This window comes from Pempheris klunzingeri, chromosome 16, assembly GCF_042242105.1.
Source record: "Pempheris klunzingeri isolate RE-2024b chromosome 16, fPemKlu1.hap1, whole genome shotgun sequence".
Classification (NCBI taxonomy): domain Eukaryota; kingdom Metazoa; phylum Chordata; class Actinopteri; order Acropomatiformes; family Pempheridae; genus Pempheris; species Pempheris klunzingeri.
In genome coordinates, this window is record NC_092027.1 from 14,204,924 (window position 1) to 14,224,626 (window position 19,703).

The 19,703-nt window shown below is 41.2% G+C and overlaps 2 protein-coding genes across 3 annotated transcripts in view; both read left to right on the forward strand.

The window, feature by feature from the left end:
• The first annotated feature begins 3,899 nt into the window (after nucleotides 1–3,899).
• hepacam2 (HEPACAM family member 2) lies at nucleotides 3,900–13,461 on the forward strand. Its single transcript, XM_070846646.1, has 9 exons — nucleotides 3,900–4,050; nucleotides 7,388–7,747; nucleotides 7,835–8,122; nucleotides 9,740–10,039; nucleotides 11,432–11,569; nucleotides 11,920–11,941; nucleotides 12,047–12,081; nucleotides 12,417–12,490; nucleotides 12,609–13,461. Exons 1-9 carry the CDS (start codon nucleotides 3,993–3,995, stop codon nucleotides 12,726–12,728), a joined length of 1,395 nt encoding a protein of 464 aa, XP_070702747.1. The 5' UTR covers nucleotides 3,900–3,992; the 3' UTR covers nucleotides 12,729–13,461.
• Nucleotides 13,462–16,010: 2,549 nt separating this feature from the next.
• Nucleotides 16,011–19,703, forward strand: part of vps50 (VPS50 EARP/GARPII complex subunit) — a 101,921-nt gene continuing 98,228 nt past the window's right edge. For both annotated transcript variants that reach the window (XM_070846593.1, XM_070846594.1), the window contains exons 1-2: nucleotides 16,011–16,139; nucleotides 16,706–16,774. In XM_070846593.1, the coding sequence (XP_070702694.1) occupies nucleotides 16,107–16,139; nucleotides 16,706–16,774 (102 nt within the window). In that variant the 5' untranslated portion in view covers nucleotides 16,011–16,106. The remainder of the gene's footprint in view (nucleotides 16,140–16,705; nucleotides 16,775–19,703) is intronic.

A 19,703-nucleotide genomic window follows, 5' to 3' on the forward strand; every position in this document is an offset into this window, starting at 1 on the left:
GTTTTGTCTGCCGTTTAGGGTGGAGAATGCTCAGAAACCCTTTGAAAGTTTCACATTGACTCGATGCACTCTGGGTCGAACACTCGGTTCATGGAGTCAAGGTGCCATTTAGGCAACAACAGTCAGATCCAGACAGAGAGATAGAAGGGTTCAACAGTGCAGCAGTAAAAAAGTGTCGCTCACATGCGAGCATGAGGGAAAAACATGCGCCTGCATACACCCACACACATGCACTGCGCAGCGTGTGTGTCCAACATTCTATGTTTCCCACTGTTATAAATCTTTGTATGTGAATGAAACTTTGTCATCCAATCAAATCACTCACAGGCCAAGCAGACATCCCCGCCTCTTTCCTTTGCTCCCTCACTGCTCCACTTAACCCCACTCTCTCCCTGCCTCTTGTTCTCTTTCAGCTATAGGCTGACATTTGTACATATGAAGCTAAATTGCATTTTCAAGTTGTCGACCAAGGCGAGACATCCTCTTCGCAACAACCTCAAATGCGCATGTGTAGGCGCCCGCTTCTCTTTTTGGTCACACAGTAATTGATTATGCGTGTGTGAGCTTTGGCTTTTCCTGTGAACGACTCTTGAATTGGTGTTTTATATACATATATATACAGTATATATAAAGTATATATATATATATGGTAGGAGACTGCCTGTGACATCATATATGTGTTCATCCTGCACTTCAACATCCTCACTAATGTAATCGATGGGCCTTTAAACACAACGATACATCTACAGTCATCTTTTACTCCACATTTCAGTGGATTAGGAAAGAAATACAGTATGCATGGGAGACTACAGTATAGCACAGTAGGCCTCTAGCACCCTATGTGGCCCCACTGTAACGACTGCTCCAGACACACATACACACACACACACACACACACACACACACACACACACACACACACAGACACACACGTGTGCCAATAGCGTGGCCTTGATGTGGGCTGGTGTGCTGTGTCTGCTCTGAGTGTCTGCAGCTGGAGGCCAAGGCCTGCAAGAGGAGAGGAGGAATGAAAGAGGAGAGGAGGAAGGATCAAAAAGAGAAGGAGATATTGGAGTAGAGGAGAACACAGATACCGCAGGTTGGAGAGGAGAGAAAATGAAACAGGACTACGCAAAGGCATCCTAACGAAAAACAAGGAGGAGTTTAGGTGATAATGATATACCACCTTTAAGAAAGTCATTTAGTAGAACAAGAATAAAGAGAGCAGGATAATATGACGAGGAAGAGGTGGAGGAAGAGTAGGAGGCAGCGGGAGGCAAAAGATCCAGAGGGGTAGAGTTGTGGTGAAATGTGGCAACAGTCGCAGACATGGGCTGGGAGGCTGAAAGTGGAAAATGTGACATGTTTTAGCACTGCAAGAGGGCCCCCATTTGAGGTTGTGTGTGTGTGGGTGTGTCACTCAGCTGCTGTGTCCTGGTTTTGGCAGGGCGGTCCGAAAAGGCCATACCAGGCCATACCATACTGGAACACAATTTGCTGGATGTACAGTGCCAGATCAGACCAGATTAATAAAACCCACTTGATAAAACATGTCAGACTCATAATATTGCGAGACTCTATTTTTTGGTGAGCAGACCTTCTGTCCTCCTGTCATAAGAACATTTGTGTATTAGATATTGGCTATTGATATCATTTGAATTCGTAGCTCAAGGGTGGATCTACTTTTCTAACTCATCACTCACTGGCTGTCGAGTCAAAAGGTCACAGTGTAAGCCATAACATCCTAACCCAGCCATTAGCTATACTCTGTCTTTCTCAATATCCCCAAGTCTTACAGCAATATGTTGTTCCCTTTTGAATGAAAACACACAACATTTCTCATGATATGCTGTAATGGTTTTGTTATTAGTCAGTGCTCGGAGGTTGGGCGACATAACTGGAAGGAATAATGTTGAAGCAATCACAGAGGAGGGAATCACATAATGGTTTTCAGCATGACTTTTCAGCTTTGTGACAATCCACCTCTCTGATAATATACTGGGGTTTTTAAATGGTTTATTTAGCTTAAAGGATGGGAGAATTTTCTCGACCCACAAAAGAACACTTAATCCTTCAGTTTATTGAAAAATTCAAAACCACCAAATTTGGAGATATGTGTTTTTCACAGGACAGCAACAACATATTCTCAGCATAGCATTTTTCATATGTGACAGAGAACGACAAGGTAAATATTCAAGAGTCTGTTTCAAAGGGAAGACAGCTGATGCATTTCTGAAAGCGTGGGAAAGGGTTTGGTGGATACAAATGGTTAGTCATGATTAATAAGTTGAAACTAACCTTTAAACCTTTTGTAACCTGCTGCACAGCTCACTGTATAAATCCATTGGCAGACTTTGTCCAATAGATGATGCACTGACTCCCTCTAAAGGAGGAGAGGAAACTTGCAGGTTTTGTGGAGAGAGCCTGTCTACTAAAGTGAGGGAACAAGACTTACAAAACTTACAAATGTTTTATTTTTAATTTACTTTAAATATCACAGATTTTATATTGATTTTTAATTTAAACATTAAACCCTGATCATTTGGACTGCATTCATTTTCTAATTCGAGCTAAATTTGTTAAATGTAGCCCAACATTTGACCAAATTTGAGACCAAATCATGTGTTCTGGCTAACAAATGCTGTATTGATGTGACTAAAACCTCAGTTATAACTATTTATCATTGTCCCCAGGCTTCTCAATAAATGGGTATCCAATGGAGTACTCAACAGCAGAGAAAATAATCAGTTTCTTTAATGGTGCCATCACCAAACTAGGCACTCATTTACACAACCTACAATGGCCTAATTCATTCACTGTGCAGTTCAGTCCCAAGTTTCACCATTTCCTTTCAGAAGATGACCATGCAGAAAAGGCTCTGCTGAGTGTTTGAGTGGTAAACATGTGACTATTCTGTGTCTGTTTTTTGTACTTGACAAACCTTAGACTGTGTGTGATTTCACCAAAAGTATCTATGGCCAGACAGCGGCTGTTTCCCTGGAGCCATCATTTAACGGGCTGCTGGACATTTGTAGCCCAATTTCTTCATTAGAAAATGAACTGAAAAGTCTACTACACAGACTTGCGTCTTAGAGTAGAACGCGTGTGGCACAAACAAGTCTTTGTCAGGGTGTTTTGCAGCAATGCAAAAAAAACCAAAAAAAACAAGCTAGATGAGAGTTAACAACAGATTTCCTTCAGTCTTTCAGTCATGGAATCATTTTGCCTCCACAATCTCCCTAAAAGCTGAAAAACAATATAAAAATATCGTCAATATATGTATCTCTGATCTTGATGAGAGTCTCTCTCCTGAAGACATTTGAAAGGTAAGTGATACATGTGTCATTAACATTCCTCAGTCAGTGTCACCCCATTATCAGCCTTTCTGTCTTTTTGTCCTTTCATTTCTAGATTACAAAATTATTAGACAGACTAGCTGATCGCTGACCGTTGTGTCCATTGACAGCTCTGTAACTTAACCAAAGAGTGTGATGCTGGCAGTTAAAAGCTCTCCGTCTACCTGCTTTTTCTTTGTTTCACAGCCTGAGGGACTGAAGCAGCAGGCAGCTGGTCTATTATAATGTAAAGAAACAGTTTACCCTCTGCTCTCGACTATCCTTTTACCGTTTTTATGTCTCAGTTTCTTTATGACAGAGTGAAACCCTCAGCCTTAGGGCAGCCATATGTGTGTGTGTGTGTGTGTGTGTGTGTGTATGTTCGAGGACCATACTGTGCTGTCTCTCTCTCGGCCAGGTGGACCTCTTCTTCCTCCTAGTGTCAAATGGGAGGGGCCTGGGTGCATGCAGGCTAAAGCTAGCTCCTCTTATTTCCCTGGCAAATGTTGTCACCACAACCAGTCACATTTCTCTCCTCCTCCTCTTCCTCCTTCTCCTCCTCCACCTCTTTTTCTTCCACTCCGTTCCTCCTTCCTACATCCCTCACTCCTTGCCTGCCTGTCAGAAGTCCCACATATCCCCAGAGGATAAGATGCCATGGAGGCCACAGGAAGAACAGCGCTTTACATCTGCTCTGTTCTCTTCATCCTTACAGGTGAGGTGGTTACGCTGTCATTTTTGCTTTAGTTGTCAGTGTCGTGCTGGTGCTGCCATAGCAGTTACTATGGTTGCTGTGTTTGTGCTTGGTTTGCAGGGTGCAACTGAGTTGAGGAAGTTTTTTTTGTGGTGCACTGTAACAAAATGTTCACCGAAACCTTCAGGTTCAGACCAGAGAAGCAGTAATGAAACTGGGTTGCAAAATTTAAAAACACATAAATGCATCCTTGCTGACATAAGAAGTGACTTCAAGGATGATCCCTGTATGTTATGGAATTTCAAAAAGTCTACATAGAGGACTGTCTCTATACATAGAGGACATAAGTTGGTCAATGAGAAGTACCTTAACCTCTCCACAGCCTTTTTCAGGGGAATTTTGAATCCCCCTTTTAGAGTCTATTTTGCATGTCCTTTCCATAGTCATCACCGTGTGACTGTACAAGATTAGCTTTTCTACCACCGTCGTTTGTAAGAAAAGACAAGAGGAGGGGGTCGGTGGAAAGAAGAAGTGACCTAGGCCACAGCTCTGTGACTCAGTGATAACAGACATCCCAGCACTCCTCACATGACCAGATAAATCTAACAGAAAAGTCCCTAAAACATGGACTCCCCCCTGCTTTGATGTTTGTATCATCAACCTTTTCTTGAGGAGTACTATTTGCCTTATCTAAAAAAGGACAGAAGATGGTGGCGTTTGGACACGCACCGGGGGACTTTATTTAGTATCCAAACAACTTGGATGTGTGTGTGAGGGTGATAAGAGGCAGGTGCTTGTGGGTCTCCACACACGGTTGTTTGAATGTGTGTGTGTGTGTGTGTGCATGACCACCACATGAAGATATCCTCTCACCTAAAAGACCATTGTGAGTGTAATCTCCTCCGCATCACCACAACAATATCAGTGTTGTTTGGGGACAACAGTGAAGGAGCGGGCTCGGCACACTCCTCCTCGCTCTGCCTTTTCACCACATCTCAGCTGGTGTAAACACAAGCACACTCCAGCCACACACACACACACACACACACACACACACACACAGAAACTGGCCTGCAGGCCCTGCAGGAGTGGAACGTGTCGATGGGGCGTCTGTGCTGCATGTATTATTTAGGACATAACACCAGGAGCACAGGGAATCTATTGTGATGAGCAACATGGGCGGCAGTCACAGGGGACCTGGCTGACACCAGCTGGACTTCCCTGAGGAGGAAGTATGGACCAGTCAGAGGGGAGGACAGAGGAGTGGGTGACAAATGTGAGGGAAAAATAAAAGTTTTGCAGGAGGGGTTAAAACTCACGTTCCTGATTTTCATATCAAGATTTTATTCCACAAGAAGAAACACACAGAATATTTTCCATCTCATCCAAGTCAGTTCTTTAATGCTGAAACTGAGAAAGACAAGTCACACAGGCAGAAGTGAGACAAAGGGACACAAAGTAATAGAAAAGTGAGAGGCTTTAGTGAGTTTCACAGTAGTGCTGCCTACTCACATGCTGCTGCTCAGCTCAACCTGGCATCCAAGCAGTCCCTCACTTTTTAACTGTCAAAAAATACCCAGGCAATGAAGTTTGAAGTTGTCAAAAAATCCTGTCAAATGACACCATCAGGTCACAACTCTGATATGATGTTAATGATTCTCTTCAATGAAATGTGAATGAGGTTTGGAAGATTAAAAAAGAATAACGAATGGATAGTTTTTATTGCATAAAGAGTGAAAGCATTTACACAATCTCTACAAATTAGGTCAAAACTCTCAGTTGAAATGACAACAGTGGCTGATAAACAGCCATAACTCCTCCTGTTCTTGATGTTTTCTGCTGGTTATTGGAGAACAAACTGCCCTGGCAACAGGCCAGTGCTTTGACAGGCAGCGGGGTGCAATAGATCAACAGTTCTGTAGTTACTTCAGAAAGCCCAGGTGTTTGTTTTGAGACAAGTTGGGATCAAAGAGACAGGTCTTGTCCTTGTGTGACAACAATGAGACTCTGTAGTGAGCTGGGTCAATATTAACTCACCACAGTTTCAGGACCTGCACAATGTGAAGACTAGGATATGGATAAGACTGACAAAATAGATCTATGAATTAATCTCATCCTGGTTTGCTTCCATATTGTCACTCTCACTGCATTTAATCAATCACACAATATGAATAACAAAGTTGTTCTAATGTCTCCACATTGTTATTTATCATATAGCATATATTTTAAAAAGCGTCCAACAAAGTTTTAATTACAACTTGCTCAAATTTGTTCATTTATAAACCAATAAAAGATAATATTTGATTATAATCGTGGTAACATACCTTTCAGTCCAGAATGAATGGATTTATACCTGTGATATGGTTGCTATCATACAGTATGCAAGCCTTGTCTAGTTATTTTTCAGTGTCAGTCAAGCGATTTACTCGGCTAGACTTAATATATTAGTACGTACACTCTACATGGATCTATACATATCCACTGTTGTTGTAAGAAACCAACAGAGAATTATCACTTGACTTGCAGTCTCCCTTTGTTGAGCATTTCAGCTTCTTTCAGCTCGTTATTTTGGTTTTACTGTTTTTTGATTCACTGCTTTTATCGGTGTAAATTCCAGAGGCAGAAGGCAGCTGTTTTCCATGGAAAAATCTATCAAAACTGACCGTACACTACCTGCTCAACACAAAACTTGTGAACATAGTTGAGCATTTTGCAGCTGAAGAACCAGATGTTTCAGTCAGGGGTTGGTGGTGACCAAAAACCGAGCCAAACAACTCTAAATTAATGATAACATTGTGACATTTCCTCTGGACATGTAAATAGGCAACTGTTTACTAACATGTTAGCCATATCAGCTTTATAAGGTGTGAATATGTCAGTGTTGTGCTTGTTGCCTCCAAGTGTCCAAAAAGTTAGGGATATCAGGTTGAAATGTCAGATAGCTTCTCATTACCATCCAGTGGTCCCTCTTACCAATTACAAGAGGACAGGCTGGAATGGCATTTTATTTTGCTGAGTATGGTATATTGGTTGTCTAAATCTTGGTTTCTGTAATAATATTCAAACCCATATTGTATTTGAAGTTACAGGGAGAGATGAAAACTTAGGAAACAGAAACACTCTCAGTAACTAGCAGAAACTCTATAGACATGGTGGCACCTTGTGTGCTCATCCCTAAAATCCTAAGTCATTAGAGAAATACACCTAAACAAAGCTTTAAATTAGAGATGAACGCAGTATGAAGTTTGATGTCTTTCATGGGAGATCCAACAAGTTAACCACCAGCGACTGTGCTGTAACTCTCTTTGTTTCCCCCCTTCTCCTTCTCTTTCTTCTCCTGCCGCCTCCATCAATTTAGACGTCAGCCCAGAGTTCATCCACATCCCTACATTAGTCCATCACGGTATTGAGGGGAACTCCCTTCTCTTGTCTGTGGAGACTCGCTTCCCCCTGGATGAGGTTGAGATCCAGGGAACTTGGTCCCACACCAGGCTAAGCGGCACCAGAGCCACGTTGGTGACGTTTACCAAAGAGGCCACAATCACTGACATGATGTACCGCAACCACCTCCTCTTTAGAGAGCCCAATGTTTCTTTGCTAATCCGGAAATTAAACCGGGATGATGAGGGTAATTACCAGCTGAACCTCAACATAGAGTTCCACAACAAGACAGGACTGGTCATCAAGGAGGAGAGAAATGTACATGTAACAGTGGACGGTGAGTGTTGTCCTATCGTGATTAACAGTTTGATGTCTTCTATGGACTCAGCCCTAAACTTACCAACATTTCTTGTTTTTACCGTAGTCCCTGTGTCCACTCCAATCATTAAGAAGGATCCATCGTACGCAGTTGTTGAGGACAAGGCAAATGTAACCTGGACTTGTTCTGTTGAGAAAGGAACAAGAGTTGTGTTCCAGTGGCTAAGGGACAACATCGCTCTAGGTCCTAGTGACAGATACCACTTCTCCCAAGACAGCTCTTCATTGTTAATCAGCCCTGTGAGAAAAGAGGACAAGGGAACTTACAGCTGTGTGGCCAGCAACCCTGTCAGCCAGGGTCGGTACAGCAGGGCCGTGGAACTCAATGTCTATTGTGAGTAAACGCATCTGTATTCTCCATCTCTTTCCATTTGCTAAGACCACCTGAAATTTCATGTATTTGTTCCCAGAGAATTGTGTTTCATTTCCTGTGAGATTGCTTTATAATGTAAAGAGATGGATGTTGACATCTCATGGTCAGATCAGCCCCAGAAATGATAAATTACAGCAAAAAAGAAGTCCATAATGCCCAGACTAGTTTTTAACCTCCTTGGTAGCCAAAATCTCTAACATGGCAGAATCATGTGATCTTCATTTACAAGCTGTTGTTAACTTGTAATTAGGCAGGATAAACAGAAGTGAACTTAGCACAGTAGTACCACAAAGTCAACAATGCAAACAAGTGTTTCGAATTTGGCACACACTGGGACCTCATCTGCCAACGTTAGAAGGTCAGGTAAGGTCAACATTTGGCTGCAGGGTGTATTTATTTTTTTGTGCCATTCACTTTGGCACTGTCTTTGCTCAATTGTTCTCCAGGGGGTATAAGGTGGTATGTAAATGTCTGTGAGTTCAGACATCTTTCTGACATCTGAAAACACGTGATTCTCATTGCATAGTATTTGCATGGGAGTAGACTTATCTCACAGAGCCCCTCTGTTCTCCCATAAAGCATGTAGATGCACCAATAATCAACCCTGGTTTTCTGAGTCTGAGGCTGCACCCAGAGCACACACATGATCTTGCCATGAATTAATTTGGCTGTGTTTAATTTTCACACAACTGATGTTTCTGTATTGATGGGACATAAGGAGTGCAGCACATTTTTGTGACTTATTCCCTTCTCCTCAGTTAGTGTGCTCAAACAGTGGACATGTTACTAACTTGGCACTGAAAAAATGCAGCACTCTTAAATTTGGCATTGTCATCATTTCTGTTTGCATAGACAGAGCATGTTTGTGTTAGTGTTCAGCAGCTACCTGCAGAAAGCAAGGACCCACTACTATCAGTTAAAATACCTCATTCAGTTTTATCCTGTTATCCTGTTTCTATTCCAGCCAGAGTCTTCATTAGTGTCAATGTGTGACTGACAATGACTTTATTCATTTTTGCATTGACCTTATTTCCAGTGTTGATGGACAGATTCACTTTAGATGCAACAAATTATCATTAGCACTGCAATGTTTGGTTGTGGGCTTCTTTCTTATGTTACGATGCAGTTTATCTTCTACAGACTTTAAATAAAAATCTTACTTAATGACCTCGATGTAGAGCGACACTGCTCATGTTAAGGAGAATCATTTGTGGTTATAATGAAATTTTATGACGTTATTACTTACATCTTTCATTGTAATCACAACATTTATAACAAGAAAAAATTCTACTAATAGGAAACTAATAGGAAACTAATAGGAACTAATAGGCCTAATAGGAAATGTTTTTATTATAACATCTCCTCTGGAGCTGTTTTGTTGGTAAAGTGACTTGTTCAAGGGCTGCCCACCTCTAAATCGGAAGGTGGTCTTTAATTTTCCCACCAAGACTTATCCTGGATTGAACCTGTGACCCCAAAGTCGAAATCTGCATTGTCGAAATTCAGCCATTTTCTATAATAAGCACCATATCAGCAGCAAACTGTCATGTTTCCCTGACCCGCTGTTGGCACTTGCAGATGGCCCCTACAACCTGGAGGTGAACTCAGGCCAAGGCCTGCGGACAGGAGAGGTGTTCACCATCAACCCTGGAGAGCTGGTCTTCTTTGAATGCCAGGCTGATTCCAACCCGCCCAACAGCTACGTCTGGATCTCCAAGAGCCGCAATGCCACCCAGGTCATCACTGAGGGCCCGCGGCTTGAGGTGCGCTCCTATAGACTGGCCCAGGCTGAAGAGTACCTTTGCCGCGCCTTCAACAACGTGACACAGAAGCAGGACGAGGCCCAGTTTACCCTGGTGGTGGCCAGCTTAGGAACAGGTGGGTAGGGGGTGGAACATGGCAAGAGGGAGCAAGCGTGGGTAGATTTTGGGAATCCTCTTAGATAAACACTGTAAACAATGTGTCATGCCAAAAGCAGAAGAGGTTTATGAACCATGAGATATGTAGCTTGACAATGCCAACCACCATGGCCAGCTTTGGGAACGGTTGAGTAGATACAATTCTGTAGATGAAGCAGTGTGTGCACGGCAGGTGAAAAGTGAAACCTTGTCATGGATTTAATATGAAATATACATGGCTATCATGAAACTAGCGTTTTATCTCTGTTGCTAGGTTGCAGCGCCTGCAGCCTGTATTGAAGTTCAGTGGCTGGGAAAGTAAACAGTGGATAACAGCTGTTGTATTTGTTGACTAAGTTTTATAGCATGTGGAGTTTCTGTGTGCTGAATACGACATTGATACGTTGTCTTGGTGATACTGAGAAAGGTTCACTAATATCTACTGGTGATACAGGCTATGATTTAAAACGCAGTTTATAAATTCAACAGACAGCATCCATTTTTACTGACATCACAATCTCTTAGAATGATATTGTGTGCAGGCTAACATGCTCCATCTTTGTTTAGCCTGCTGCATGCTAGAAAAGGGTTATTAGCATTATACAGCTTAGGCTGATGAGTCGTGTCGTTGACTCCACTGGTTCCAAAAAGAAATCTGATTGTATGGAAATCTATGAGAAAATGAGCCTATGTCTTGATTTACTACCTCAGGGAGCATTTGAGTCTGTCCTCTGTCGCTAGTTTTAAGTCTTCTTCAATATAACATGCTGTTAATTTCAGGAATTACTTAGAGTCAAATAGACAATAAAGCAGGGTGGGCTTTAGGGCGGGGCTACTTTGTCAATAACCAATTAGAGGCTGGTCCTTACAGAATACAGGTGGGGAAAAAAGTCAAGCATCACTTCTTGCTCCAAAAAAACAAGATGGTGATGGCCAAATTGCCACATCCCTAGCTTCAAAACAGTAGTCCACAAACCGATGGGTGAGGTCTATGCACAACACTAAGTATTGGGCAAATTGAAATTTTGATGCCACAGAATCAAATGTTATCACCAAAGTTATTAGAATTTATCCTTTAGGGTAGCAACCTTGAATATCTGTACCAAAATACCATTCATATCAATCCATCTAATAGTTGTCAATATATCAAACTATCAACAATAAATGTCAACCTCATGGTGGTGCTGCAGGAAGTCCATGGGACACCAAAGAGTTTTGGATCAATTTACTGGGAACGATGGATGTCTGTAGAAAACTTCATGGATTTCCAACAAGCCTAACAGCTGATGAAATGTTTCAGTTCAGACCAAAATGGTGCACCAGTCGGCCGACATGCTATTAGAGTGTTAATCCCTCCTGCATTTGTTCACAGGGAAAGAGAAGCACATCCAGGGGGGCAGCTCAGTATCCCTTCTGCTAACAACTGGGTTCGCCATCACTGTCTGCTCTTTGTTCTTCATTGGCTGCATGCTGCTGTTCTTTCTCAGGAGAACCTGCCATCCTAAGAGAGGTTAGATAATGTCTTATTTTGCTGTTTATGACAGAAATGGTGTTAACCCAAGTAAGTTCAGTCCTCACAGTTAATTCCTGCAACCTGTTTAACATGTTCCATGTTTGAAATCCACTTGTCTGAGTGCTGATATGTGTAAAGATAACACTAACGGCTTGCTGCGCCGAGATCTTACATGTTGAATGTATGAATGATGAATGTAAATGACTTGCAAATATCAGTCAAACTGGCAGCAACCCGGGCAAAGTAACTATTGTATTTGAATAAGTCAAGGAAATATTTCAAAATGCATCATTTCTGTATTTGTGAATCATTATTTCCCTCTGTCTCTTTCTCTCCATTATCAATAGTGCTTATGGGCATTTACAACAGGTAAGAGCCTTGACTATGAAATGAATACAGACACTGACCACAGGACTTTTAGTAAACATGGTGTATAACCTTTAACTAACAGCTTTATTTGCCTGTTTCTGGCAGACCGCTTTCAGAGCAGAAACGACCACATCGTTCAGGTAAGTTTCTGCTTGTTAAACTGCTTGTTGTTTTCAGCTGCTTATACCATCAAACACTGCAGTCACCAAGGACACCCACATTATAGAGAGATTACAGGGATTAACAGTACTTCCAATAAAGTGTAATTCATTCCAAAAAATGGGTTTGAGATAAGAGGAACCTAAAGTAAACAAGGTCAGGGTGTCTCGTTGATTCCACCTGAGGAGCAGGTCAACGTTTTTATGGCGTCATTACATTGATCATGTTATTGTTATATTATTGTAAAGTTTGACTTGTATTGTATTGTAATTGTAACCTAAGTGTTGGTCTGACATTAAAACCTGTGTATCATTAGGTCACGAGGATGCAACAGAAGACTTTGGCATCTATGAGTTTGTCTCCATACCAGGGAAAATGGAATCTGCGCAGGTATCTAACACGCTGTACGATGACATGGATTCAATGATAACGCAGCAGGATTTCAAGCTTTTGTCAATTGCTGAACTGCTGCGTGTAATTTTAATTTTCTTATGCAACTGTCCTGCAGGCATCGTGCAGATCTCTGGCTCGTTTGGAGTCAGGATATTCAGTTCAGGATATGCACACCACCATCTACGATGTGATCAGACACGTTCCTGAAACCCCCAGTCACAGTTTGCTGAAGTAACTTCAAGCTGGAGAGCTGCGATGTAACTTGCATCATTTCACTTGAAGACTCCGGTGTAGCTTTATTCTCTGAAGTCCCTGAAACACTGGTTTTGGTGGCTATATTTTGCACAAGGGATGAAGGAGACTTATGTGAGTACACAACCTGATTGTGCACTGTTATTGTCCAGAGTTTTGGACACATGTTAAATGTCTTTTGCTGACATTATTGTGAGATGAAAGTGTATGTATGGCTTGAAAATGTGTTTTTATGTGAAAGACTAACTGACGTTCAAACTGTTTTAATCTTATAAGATCTTATGAGCTACCTACGAGGTACCCAAATTTCCACACCTTGATTACTATTTCAAACATGTTTCATTTTAAATAAGGTTTTATTTGCCATTTCAATAATATCTTTTTAATTTAACATTACCGACAAAGAAAGTCTGTTTTGTGAGAAGACAAGTGTTATAATGTATGCATTCTCTTGTATGAAATATATATAAATGTAAATATTGTACATGGATTATACTGCAGATTCTTTATACTTATTATTCTATTTCTATGTTTTCCTCAAATCTATTTATTCCTATAGAGACACTTAACCCTGTTTTCACCAATGTAGCATTTCTTTTGCTCAACGTGGATATAATGAAATGCTGAAACAAAGAAAATGATTGATGGTTCCTAAATTATTGTACAGTTTGCATTCACATGTTTGTTTTGTACTTTATTAAAGATATAACTGTTTACTATTCTGGGTTATTTTTAAATATGTATTTGTTGCCCATAGCCAGATGAAGACAGTGCGTGTCATTGTACCGTTTCTGTGTTTTTATTTCTTCTTACTTGTATGTCTTGCAGCACTCTGGGCTTGAAATGAACACTTTCTCAGTCACAGATCGAGAAGCCAGCAAAGATGTTAGTTGTTCTACTGTTTCACAGTCAGTCTTTGTCTGCCGTCTTGGCTGTGATCTCTCTCCTCACAAGTGTTTGAGTTGGTCGTGTCGAAAATGTCGCAGAGTGCTTGTTTCTCTCAGCTTTGTTGTATTGGTATGCCGTGTACCTGGCGTGATATGGAGACAGGCAGCAACAGACGGGTGGTTCAGCATGTGGCTGAGTGTCCTCCACCTGCTCCTGCTGACACCTTGTCATGAGTAGATAAAAACGCGTGTGCTTGCTTGTCTGTGTGTGTGTGTGCATGTGAAAGAGAGAAGGGGTAGAGGGATGAGGAGGAAAGAGACACAGACAAGCATGGAGAGAACCAGACACAGCCATGTTTTGTGAAGAAAATAGAGGTCAGAATGTATCTGCGACAAACAGTGAATCACTTAAAGGCAGCAGTCTGCTTTTCTGCTATGATTCAGTTCATTGCTGAAACATTGTGTTGTCACTGCTCTTGTGAGTCATTCAAATTCATGCACAAAAAATGTCCACATTCACAAGATAATTGATTGATCCAGAATTGAAAGTTTTAGCACTTTTAAAATTTAAACATTTGATGACACTATTATGTTTTCTTACTGGTCCAGATCAAAATCATAAAATTGCCCAGATCTGAACCTCATTTTGAGTCACACACTGCTGCTTATCATGATGCTCCCTTGCATAATAACAAGCAGTTTATTGAATCCAGCTCTAATTATAGCTTATGAACTGACCAACTGAGTGCGCTGTGTCTTTGTGGTGGCATCTCCGGGTAGAGGCTGCCATCTGTTCCGTCTCAGTGTATGCTTTAAGGGAGGCTCCGCACAGTGGATGACTGCCTAACAAACAACAGTGGAGTAAATTCACCTGAGGAGAGTGACCTCACCTTCATTTGACTGGGAAATAGCCTGAGGCATCATTAACTAGGAACTAGAGCTCACACTGCCTACTGTCTGCTGACTGCCGCTTGCTTTTAACCAAGCACTGCTTGAAATGACATGGCAATTACAAAGCAGGCTGAATGGGTCTGCACGCTCTGCTTTAGTGATTATTTTGACCAGTTTACAATGCACAGCCAGGTCTAATTGCTTGGCAGAGATGGAGCTACATGGCACTGAGTCATGGATGGCATTACAAGGTCACTCTTGCTCACAAAATGGAAATGTGGTTTGCTAAATAATGCAGCCACACAAATTCTAAAACATTGTTATATCTAATTTACCTTAATTTAATAAATTTATTTTTTTTGGAAACAATACGATGTGTACACACACACACACACACACCACAATGCAAAACAATTAATTGAAAGTAAAAGTTACAGCAAAAGTAAAATGACAAATTATGCAAAACAATGGCTGCTGTCATTGTTAGATTATTACTTATAGTATATTATACTCCTATATTATTATTAACCCCTTGTTGCCTGTTGTCGCGAATTCGCCTCAAACCTCTTCTGGTCTTGATGCATCTGAGGTGGCCTCTGTATCCCACTAATGCTGGTTGATGCATATTCTATGTATACATTATATATACATAGATGCATACATACATAAATAAATATATATATATTCTATCCGTATGTACATATATATTTTATTATACTATTATATTGCACTAGTCTATGCTATGTTATATTCAAATTAACAATCTCCACTTCATTTAGCATCTGCTTGAATGCAATAGCACAAATAATTAATTTTTTTATATAATTGTAAATAAATTCAGGCAGTAAGGGGTTAACAATGCATTCACGTGTAAGCAGGAGACACATTTTACTTTCACTTTATATAATGTTGGAAGGTTTAATCTATAGCTGTGTGTCATATTTTATAAAGTGAAGTTTTCAAAGTTGTACTTAAGGACAGTAACAGACTGATTAAATGTCCATATCATAGCCAGACCATATCAGGGCACCTATCAGGACCCTGAAACCAAAGCAAGCAAAATAAAATGTAGCCATCATGAATAACATTATTTACACCTGTGCTTTTCCTTGTGTGACATGTCAAAATGTCTAAACTGACACCTGCAGGTGAACAGAGAAGTAGAGTAAAAGTTTTGAAGGAGGGCCAAATAACCATCACAGTCTGTTGTGATGCCACATCATCACCATCCAGTGGTGTGAAACAGCAGTACATGTTTACTACTTTACTGCTAATGCATTACACACCACTTTTTGAATTCATTCATTTTATTTATTGTCTTTTCTCACAAAAACATATATTTTCAATTTAATTTAAATGTATTCAGTTTTTAAGCCTCTAAGAGTCCTACGTTAAGATATCGAGCGCCTCTCTTGATAAAAACTACATTACCCAGGATGCTTCGGACCTCTTCGGTTCTCGCCGTACCAGTCACGTGACCGACGATGGCTTCCCTCTGGTAGTGATGGAGGCGCATCGTTGACAACAAAACAAAACTGTAACTTCACTCATTAGTCTGTTCGCTGGCACAAGTCGGAATTACAATGCAGAAGATCAAGTCTCTTATGGCCCGGCAGGTGAGAAAGGCAGGAGTGCGGAAAATGAGCTGCTGGCTGTTTGTCTCTGACAGCTGCAGGTAGCTTAGCTAGCATGACAGCTAGCTAAGCTAACTGGCTAATTTGACAGCTCATCGTGTGGCCCATTCAATTACGCATTCAGCCCGAGCAACAGCAGCTTTTTGAACGACTTTAACACAGCTACGAACTAATTACCTCACATGAACAAAATACGCCTGTATGAGCAGTTGTACCGTGAGTTAAACCCCCGCCCTAGCTAGCTGCAAGTGCTTACCTGCAGACAAACACACCACCAACAACAGGGCACAACAGTGGAGACTGGGCGGTTAGGGAAGTTCTCAGTTTGCACAGCAGTAATCTTAGACTCACTGTTTCACCACTGGACACTACAGAACATATCTCCTCCACTAATCTGTACGACGGTTCCACTTTTTGCTGTGTGCAGCAGTGTGCTGATGAACCACAAGTTTATGTGTCAACGGGGAGAGGTTACAGCTGATAAACACGTTGACTTACTCGACTTTTTGGGGCTTTTGAGGTCTTAACAGTGACTCTTCTGTTGACAGGGTCTGAAGAGCCCTCAGGAAAGCATGGCAGACCTGAGTCCTGTGGAAAACCTGAGGATCCCTAGCAAGGTAAACTTTTGTTGTTGTGACTGATGGATTTAGGCTGCATACTCTAATAATAAAATAAGCTCTCTCATGAAAATAAAAGTAATCTAAATGTCACCACTTTTTGATAGTAGACACCTGTCTCTTGTGCTTCCTCTGACTTTGTTTTTGTTTTATTGACAATTGAACGAATTGATGCTATTATTTTCAATACACAATGAAAGTCATCGCAATCCGCACATTTGCAAATGTGTTTTTGAGCTGTCGTCTTTTTCACTGTACTTTTGTTGCGTATGAACAAATTCGGGCAACTTGACAATGCATAGAAATCAAAGAAGCCAAGTCCAATCTAACTCAGTTATATAAATATGTAAGACAGAGCGTAGCCCACCATGTGTTGTATTGCTTTTTGAACTGCTTCCTGCAAACGACATTAGTTACATTACACCTATGGGGAGTTCCTGCACGTCCATGTAAAGAGACTGAATGCTCCCATTTATATCACTTAGAGACACTCTTTACATCAGTCCTGACACCAGGAGTGTGAAATATGGTCTGCTGTGACAGTATTGGAGCATTCTGGCTTGGCAGATTTTTAAAATGCAATCAGTCATGCTTAGTCACAGGAAACGTTTGCCGTTATCCACTTGCACAAATTCAATTTGTCAAGAGTAGACGTAGTGAAGCAGTAGAGTGGCTCTATGTAATGTATAGTCTAAGACTTACTTACACTTCACTGCTAGTTGCTGGCTTCGCTTTGTCTTTGCTCTGGCGTGATGACCTTCTAGTGATGTGGCTGGGTAGAATTTGGTCAGTGAGCTACCCTCTGTATTCACAGTTCAATTCAGCCAGATCGGTTCAATCAGACATTTAATTTCTCTCCCTCAAAAGGTTTGACAGTTTTTTGATTGTCACCCTAGTTTGGCCTTAATGTGAGTGGAGTTTCCTCCCTGATGTGCTTTGCTGGTGTATAATTTTAGTATTTCCTGCCCAGGTTGAAAAATACTGCACAAGATAAGAATAAAAGCAAGCGCTCTTCTGTCAAGTCATCTGTGAGAGTTGCGAACGATGATGCTGAAAGAATTTTGAAAGACACCTTTCAACCTCATGTTTATTTCAAAAGTCCTGTTGTCATGAGAAAAAAATGTAAAGACAGAGCAGTGTGTGATAAACACAGGCTGTCTCTTTTGAAAGGATCACACACAACAATGACTCATGTTATGTCAGAGACGGCACTTCTGCTTGGTGTTGTTGTTACAGCAAGCAGCAAATACGGGCTCATGATGGATCACAATTTTAATAACCTAATAATTTGAGATCATTGTATCATATTAGTTGTATAGCTTTGCAGACAATATCGCAATTCTACCGCAGTTTTGTTATTGCAGGTAACAGCCCAGTGACACAGATCAAGCTCAGATAAGCAGTCATTTATTCTCTAAGTGTAATTAGAGCCTGAGTGAAAAGCAGAAGGGAGTGTCTAAAAAAGAATTTCTTTTCAAAGGATGCATGTATGCTCCTGGCTCTGGGGTCGGTATCAGGTGATGTGACCAAACTGGATATGCAGACATCAAACACCCTGGTTTTAGGCCTGAAATATTCATCTTCGTTCATGCTGGAATCATGACCCCGAAAATGACTGGAAATCTCATATGCCTTACAGCGTTTGGCTTATGTGATATGAGGCAGCCAAGTGTGGAGAGAGAGTGAGAGAGAGTGAGAGATTTTAGATGTGTGGTGTTTAGATTATAAGCACCTCAGCGACTATACCACAGATGAATTAATGCTCCTGTGTGTACTACACACACCTGCCAGTTGTGTGTTCAGCCAAAACAGAGGGCTTATTATATGATGATTTTACTCACTGACTTTATTTACTTTGCTGCCTGGCCTTTCAGCTCTCAGGAAAATGAAATAGCACCCACACAGGCCAGGCTTTCAATGCACCGAAACCGCCAGCCCTTTTTCATAAAGGGGAATAATCCTCTCAGTGCGCCACGACCACAGCCACCGTGGGGAACACTGTATTACTTCACACGCTGCTCTGTGTAAGAGAGTGAGACCAAGGTGGTTGACTGCGTGCGTGTATTATTATGATACTCAATCTGATACTTACTGCTTGGAGCCTTTCCAACCATCACTCACATCATTCATCACCCTCCAGGAGGCTACAGCAACATCTGGCTCACTGTCGGGGGCTCGATGACGGGGATGATTGACAAATGATGTCATGTGACATTTCTGACATGACTTGAAGGTCTGAGGACGTTTGAGTACTAAGCAGGGAAAACATAAACACACACAAGTTAGCCTGTAGTTGTAGATTGGACGTTTGTGGGTCTGTGTATGGGAAGACAGATGGGCGGAATTTTTTCCAAAGCACATTACAATTTTTGCCTCTTATTCACACACACACACACACACACACACACTCACAGCACTACTCTACACTCAGTGTCTTGCCAGTTCGACGTGTGGGCAGGAGGAATTATTCTATTAGACAGTAATGTAGACCTGAAACAGTCAAACTGAGTGAAAATTAGTCCTCAACAATTGTGAAAAACGGGTAGCGATTTAAGTCATTTATCCGGGAAAAATTCCAAATTCTTGCTGCCTCAAGCATCCCAAATGTTAGGATTTTCTGCTCTACTCTCTTTGGATTTTAAATGGAGTATCTTCAGGTTTTGGACCATTTGTTTGACAAAACAATCAATTTTACAATGCTGCCTTGGCCTCTGGAAATGTTGACATTTTAGACTATTATAGGATACACGATTATACACGATTATACACGATATATGATTATAGACTCATTGGGAAATAAACCACATGAATTAGTCATGAAAATAAATGTTAGTTGCAGTTCTACACTAATGGATAGCTTAAATACTGTATCTATACATAAACACACTCTCTACAATCCACAGTATACAGTACAAGCCATGTGGAACCT